Below are 7000 nucleotides of genomic sequence, written 5' to 3'. Positions count from 1 at the left end.
GACAGAAGTCACTTCAAAGGAAAAAAAAGCCTGGTCAGAGCATTTTTGCCTCAGCCAGGATACCTCCTGCCTGTGGACTTGCCTCGCAGTGCTAGCAGAAGTGCATGAGAGTTCACTTTTAACAGGAGAAAAAGTGTAAAGGCAGCAAAAAGCTGACACTGAGCACAGCATAGCCAGAGGAGAGCAAGAGGGCTGCTGTGTATATAACCATAGACATATGTTACACATGTTTGCACACATCAGTCCAAGGCAATTCAGCCTATGTGAAGTTTCACAGCATTGTTTATTCTAAAAAAGAGATGGGCTTCAAGGAGAGCTGCTTTTCAGCAGTCCTCTGTGCACAGCACATAAACCTGAACATTAAATATCCATTTAAATTATTAAGAATAAATTTAAATTTAAAAACAGACTAAAGCAAACACCAAAGTTCAGTCAACATTGGAACAGAGATAGTTTTAGGAAGCATATTACTATAGCAAATGCAACTCCTTGTTCCCTTGGACACTGTAGGCAATGATCTGATAATTCCAGTTCAGCACCGAGATGCACATATTACCCAGCAAGGAAAAATTACCATCTGTAGGATATGAAGCTCCACACTCACATTTTTCTTTTTCCCCCCTTCACAACAGAAAGAAACCCAACATAGCACATTAGCTTTTTCCACAAAGCATCTGAGGTGACAAAATTTACTCAGAAAACAAAAAATCAACAAAAGCAGTACAAAGAAGAATCCTGGTCAGCTTGTGATCACTGTAAGCCAAGATGAGTAAGAAAGAGAATAAAAAATTAGTTCACATCTGACACCACAAACCTTGCTCACTTTCTTTGAAATCAGGGAATGAGAAAAAAAGGTCCATTTTGCTGAGACCATTTCAGGAAAGTTTTCTTTCCCTGAACCTGGAAACCCCAGATATTAGGGTACAAAACTTTTGTTCTATAGGTATATAAATACACATGTACATATTTAGATAAATATAAAAGCAGAGCATCCTCCCATTTCTCCTCATAATTTATTATTATTAAAGCTTGTAACAGAGTTAACTCGACTCTTCAAACGTAGGTACTCTCTGCACACACACGTGTCACAGGGACTTTATCTCTGCTAGAGCAGAACAGCCAGGAAGGGACATGAAATGTTGGGTGGCAGAGGCAGATTTGGGTGAGCAGCCAGGGAAGGGCAGGGAGCAATGATTGGAAATGGCCTCACTTGCTCCAGGGTGACACTCTGGCCTGCCAGAGCCTGTCTCCATGAGCAGACTCAGTGATGGAGTGGGGAGATGGCCGCACTGACCCACCCAGCCCCTCAGAAGCCCAGCCACCCACCCACACTCTTCTGTACCAGCTGCTGAAGAGGGATCATCCCTCACTTTTAAGGGGAGTCTCAGCTTGCCCACCCAGCCCTTGCATGCTAGTTCCCTTTGGCAGCACTCCCCACCACACTGTAATGGGGGCTTTTTGCCTATTGTCCTCAAAGTCAACCGTGCTGCTCTCTGCTTCTGCTCAGCTCCCCCTCACCTAGTCCTTCCACACCACCTGCTTGCTGACACACAATCTTTTTCTCCTCAGATCCACAGGCTCCTACTCACACTGTTTTACATGAATGCTTTCTCATAGTCTCATAAGACTCAATAATTTCCTCAGAAGAACAAGGGTCTCAGAGGTTTGCTGCTCTGAGAGACCAAGCAAGTCAGATCTGGTGGCATGCACACCTCTGGCTTCATTGCAGAGAGGGCATAGACAAAGTGCAAAACATTTATTGAAATCCGAAGGTATTTCCAGCACTGACAGCCCCCTTTCCTTCATGTTGTATAGCACTTATTTCAAGTAAAGTATTAATCATGTGTCTCCGCAGCCTTCACTCTTCCTGGGGTGCTTGGCGATCAGTATAAGTCTACTAGTGACCATCCAAGCCACTTTATCATGACACATCCTGGAACATCTGAAAATATCCAAACCCTCTTGCATTCTTCATAGCAAAAAGTGCTTTTCTTGAGAAACAAAGTGAAAACAGTGCTGCTATGGATTATCTTAAGGACTGAAAAATAGTATTTCTTAGGATGGGAAGGATGGAGCACACCTACTTTATTTGGCTTTATCTCAGTAAGGAAAAAGAGCTATTGGCAAAATTGGCACATCTTCGTGAAGTTGTTAAACTTGGAACCCTGGCTGGAATGTAAAAGAAGTGATGGAGCAAAGGAGAACTTTGCCTTACGCTGGACTTCTGCTAGTCCTGGTGATTTCATGTGCAGGTTGTCCAAAACAGTTCTGCTAGCCAAGTGAAGCTGGATCTCTCAAATAATAAGTTGTGGGTTTTCAAAGAGGCCTTTTGGGGATACTGCTACAACCTGGTAGAGGTAAGTCTTTTCATGCCCCTCCGCTGAGCCAGATTAGAGGACAATACAGGCTCCAGCCTTGGTGCCTGAGGTGCTCGGTTTAAAGCAAAGTAAGTGGCTGCCATTGCACCCTGTAAAATAGAGAAAGAGAAAATGCTGGGCTGAAATAAAGTTCTTTGGTGCTTTTCACTTCCCTCTCCCTCTTCAGTCTCCTGAAAAAATGGGCATGCATGGACAATATCTATTAAATGATAACAACATTTAGGCTGGCAGACAGCTGGGGAGTCTCTGATTCAAAGCAATGGGTGTCAGTACATGCACAGAGTTTCACCAGGTAATTACAATGCAGCTTGAAGTTAAAAATATCAAGCATGACAGGTCAAAATTCTTTACTGCTAATATGGTGCCATATCAAATGTGGCCTCTGTGGCATATAATCTTCCCAATTCCTCTTATCAGTTTCCAGAATATTTACACAAACACCGACTTATTCTGCAAGGAAGGAAGAGACAGAGGGTTGATGTACCTTCACCAGGTGAACATCCTGTCTGCTGAGTTGGTTTTGAGATAGATACTCCCTGTTCACTATCCATGGATGTCTTAGGACTTGGACTGCTGTGAGGCGCTGATGAGGGTCTACATGAAGCATCTTTGACACAATGTCCTGGGTTAAAGAGGAAGAAAACAGTAAAAGGGAAAAAGTGATTAATAGCAGTGCAGGTTTTATCAAGATCTTCTCAGTGGCAATGTGATCACCAGCATGTCCAATGGAGAGAGGTAAGTGCTTTAGATATACTTTATATTTTGTAGGTGTAAAGTCTGATCTTCAACATTTGCAAGTTTAGCTCAGTTGATAATCCAGTCAAAAGCTAATGTGGAGGGTACTCAATTTATTGAGTGTTAATTACTGCTGACCTCATCCAAGTGATAAACTGTACCTAGAGAGCATGCCATCTGGAGGCATCTCCTCACTGACTCCAACCCATGCTTACAAGAGAAGCTTAGAATAGAAATCTAGCATTCAGATGGCTAAAATTCAGTAAGATTAGTTCTGCCGTGTCTGAATGTTTTAATTTCAAAACAGAACATCTGATAAAAAATTACTTGTGAGGCTCATAGGTGTTAGTAGCAAGATGAATGTGTTACTAGGGTTGCTTGCAGTTTTGTGGTAGGACAGAGCAATGTTCTTCCACTGGATACTACCAGTTGCTGAAACTGAAATCTCCTGCAGGAATCTCTGTATTCTATCAAAATTTCTGACTAATGCCAGGCAATTGGAAGCTTGACAGCTTTCCTGCCCATCTACCTGTCTCATAGACCAGTGTACAGCTTCATGCCCAAAATTCTCAGCACCAGATGAATTTTCCATGCTTTGTGATAGATGGGCAGCCTAAACTGTGAACTACACAGGAGTTAAAAATGCGTTTGTAAACTGCCTGCTCCTGGTTCACTTCAAGAAGCAAAAATGTGATTCACATATAGACAACAAATTAGTTCCATTGACTACTCTACACTTCTTTTAAAAGTTCAATTGCACCAAAAAAGAGTTTTTTGCTATTTAAATCTCAAGAGCATTCACAACTGATGGTGCTCTATTATGCTTAAAATTAATGAAATAAACTACCAAAATTTGTGACACACTATTGCATGCAGAGTGACAGAAGCATAAAGAAGCAAGCTTTTACTTTGTAAAACATTGAGAAATAATCCTTATGACTATCTCTCTTTAAAGTTTGTTACAATTGCAGACTGCAAGCCTGTTTCTGAGAATAAGAACAAAATCTGAGAAAGTGTTCACTGACCTTTGCAGTGTCAGATACTGAATCCCAGTTTCCTCCTGTAAGTGCGTATTTGCCACTGCCGATCCTGGCCAGAATCTCCTCTGGGGTGTCATCTGGTCCATTTGCAAAAGGAGTGAACCTGTTTAAAAAAAGAATACAGTGTCATTTGCAAGTATATGATTTCTAGGATGTAGTGCTAACTGCCTCCAATTGCACCAGGATCCAGAATGGACTGCAGATGTCACTGCTTTATTTTCACCCAAACTGTACAGTCCAGTGGTTCCTCATATTAAGTTGTTCTGCAGAGGAAAAGACTGATTCCTTAATTGTTTGTTATGGCTTGTTTGTTTTTTTTTAAAAATTGTTTTGTTCTGTTCTCATTTTTTTAGAAATTAAATATACTTTTTAAAAAATATACAGGTTTTTACCTCTTTTATTGTTTTAACTCTGCTTTATTGCCAATAGAAGTACCTTGATAGTGGCAAGAAAGGATAAAAATAATAAAGGAGAAAAATTAGGATCTGAAACAGGAAAAAAGAAAAGAAAAAAGAACTCTCTGTAATTGTGTGGTACTTGGTTAACCATAATATGCAAGTCTGTTGGGGAAAACAAATGATTTGCCGTAGGTCATTTAAAATCTTCTTGATCTAACCAATAAGAAATTATTAGTAATATGCACCCATGTTTAGTGTCACATGCACTTATCTTCATCAAGTGACAGGAGATAAATTTTTTGCAGCTGACTGAAATCCACCAGGCCAAATTTTACTCTGCAAGCTTGAACAGATGCGTAGGTTTAGAATAAGGATCTATCTGTCTTTTTTTATACTTTTCATACCATCTGTCTTTTCTCTTCTGAAAACCTGCCAATTTGGTTTTCAGATTGTTAAGCACTTGCCTTGGCCACCGCTTCCTATCCCACCTGGTTTCTAATAGCACATCCAGTTCCTCATGCTGCATTCTCTAATTTTTAAAAACATGACAGATTTCACAGGAGTTTGGCCCAAAGAGACACATAGTATTATGGCAAGTTACAGCTATCAAGAAGGATGCATTAAGAGTGAAGGACTGGCTAGAACTCTAAACTTTGCCACTACCTGCATTAACAGGATCCCAGACTTGTACTCTAGTGCTGGCTGTTTGAGCACTCTCTGCTCATAGGGATGATGGGAGGAGAATAAAATCCTGGCCACAAATAACAGTCAGTTCCTACTAACTCTCCTCTGATGAGGAACAACAAGACCATCCCTAAATGCAGTGGTGGCACCTAGAAAGTCAGCACTTCTCAACTGTTTGCATTACTCTCATTTTCTCTGTAAGCGTAGGAAAAAAGTGAGTTAATAGCACCTGTTGGTTAATTTATTATCCACTAATTTGTGCAATTTTTATTTCAGATTTAAATATATTTGGATTATTTTTTTTTCACACTTAAAAGAAGCATTTTGAATATAATCAGCTAAACAAATGTGACTTTGGGTCATATGTCATGTATTGATATAGGTTTACTGATTCTGCTTGTGTATCACTGCAGATCTATGGCATTAGCCAGATAGAAACAGTTTTTTGGAGATCCCAGCAGACTGGGAGACTGCCCCAGAAAGTCACAATATATTTCAGCTAATGGCGAACACATTTGTAATCAGGAACAAAATAGATAGGGTAGAAAATCCTGGCACCTTTTCTATAAACCATGAGGCAAGAGACACGAATAACAGAAAGGTAGGGTCCAACTCTTTGTTTTCTGTATAAATCTAGAAACGAATCCAAGTTCCTTGCCATAGTTGAATGATCATGAAGCAGATTAAAGGGCTGTGAGAGGTCACTGAAAAGTTTCAAGCTGCACTTAGGTATGATAAATGTGCACATACCATACCCTACAGCCAGCAAGAGAAAGGAAATTCAGGAGCCTGGTAATGCCAGATTGGGTTTTCACACTGTGTTTCTCATTCACCCCAGTGCATCTTATTCGTCTCTATCCTTCACTGCTTATTTCAATCTGTCCCTTTCTCTGGGCCTTTGTGTGTCAATATTTACCTTCAGCCAACCTGCTGGTGTGTGTGTTTGTTGGGTTTTTTTTGCCAAGTACTTCCCATAAGTTCCTGCTGTCTATTGCTGTTCTCGCTGGTCTGTTAATTTGCTTTCTGTCCTTTCTGCAGGATATTTTCAAATAACATCTGAAAAGTATGTTTAGGGTTCTTTTTTTGTTTGTTTTGTTGGTTGTTTTTTTTAGCCTTTAAAGGTGCTCAGATACCTCAGTAAAAATACAACAGTAGAAGAATGAAGCTGAATAGAATACATGTATGAATAGAAATTAATAAACATCCTCTTATGGATAAGGTGAACTTTATATGTCTCTTCATACTCCTATACTCTTCATCTAGTGTAAAACTTTCACACGGCTTAAGTGGTGAGTGAGCCTTTTCAGAGTTACAGGCACAGTCTGTTAAAAACCTAAACAATGTGTTAAGTGTCAACAACATTTATATGTTCCGGAAAATCTTATTCTAATTCTATGTCTTGGCATCAATTTTCTGGCCTCACACAACCGAGCACATTTCTCAAAGGAGGCCAGACAGTTTGCTGTCTCCATCTGTGACATCTTTCTGGCTTCATCAGTGCTGAGGTGCTGAGCCCACTCGAGACTGCTGGTCTAGGAATAGTTCCTCACTCACCCTGCTAGCATGGTATACAGGAGGATTCCCAGGCTCCAGATATCACAGGCTGCATCATAACCTTGGCGTTTAAGGACCTATGTGAAGGAAAGAGAGAGAAAAAAATTAAGTTGATTTGCATTGCTGAATTTTTAGCTTCTGGTCTTTAAAAAGGACCGATTTGAGGTTGTATCTGATGATATTTCCAGGGCTTAAACATATATTAGGCATG

At 40.3% G+C, this 7000-nt stretch overlaps 1 protein-coding gene across 3 annotated transcripts in view; it reads right to left on the bottom strand.

The window, feature by feature from the left end:
* Positions 1–264: 264 nt before the first annotated feature.
* RPS6KA2 (ribosomal protein S6 kinase A2) overlaps positions 265–7000 on the bottom strand; it is a 263758-nt gene continuing 257022 nt past the window's right edge. For all 3 annotated transcript variants that reach the window (XM_051614751.1, XM_051614750.1, XM_051614752.1), the window contains 4 exons: positions 6790–6866; positions 4139–4256; positions 2863–3000; positions 265–2467 (listed from right to left, as the gene is read on the bottom strand). In XM_051614751.1, the coding sequence (XP_051470711.1) occupies positions 2342–2467; positions 2863–3000; positions 4139–4256; positions 6790–6866 (459 nt within the window). In that variant the 3' untranslated portion in view covers positions 265–2341. The remainder of the gene's footprint in view (positions 2468–2862; positions 3001–4138; positions 4257–6789; positions 6867–7000) is intronic.

Source organism: Apus apus, chromosome 3 (assembly GCF_020740795.1).
Source record: "Apus apus isolate bApuApu2 chromosome 3, bApuApu2.pri.cur, whole genome shotgun sequence".
NCBI lineage: Eukaryota > Metazoa > Chordata > Aves > Apodiformes > Apodidae > Apus > Apus apus.
Note: the sequence above shows the minus strand (reverse complement) of the source record. Positions and strands in the feature narration are given on the sequence as shown.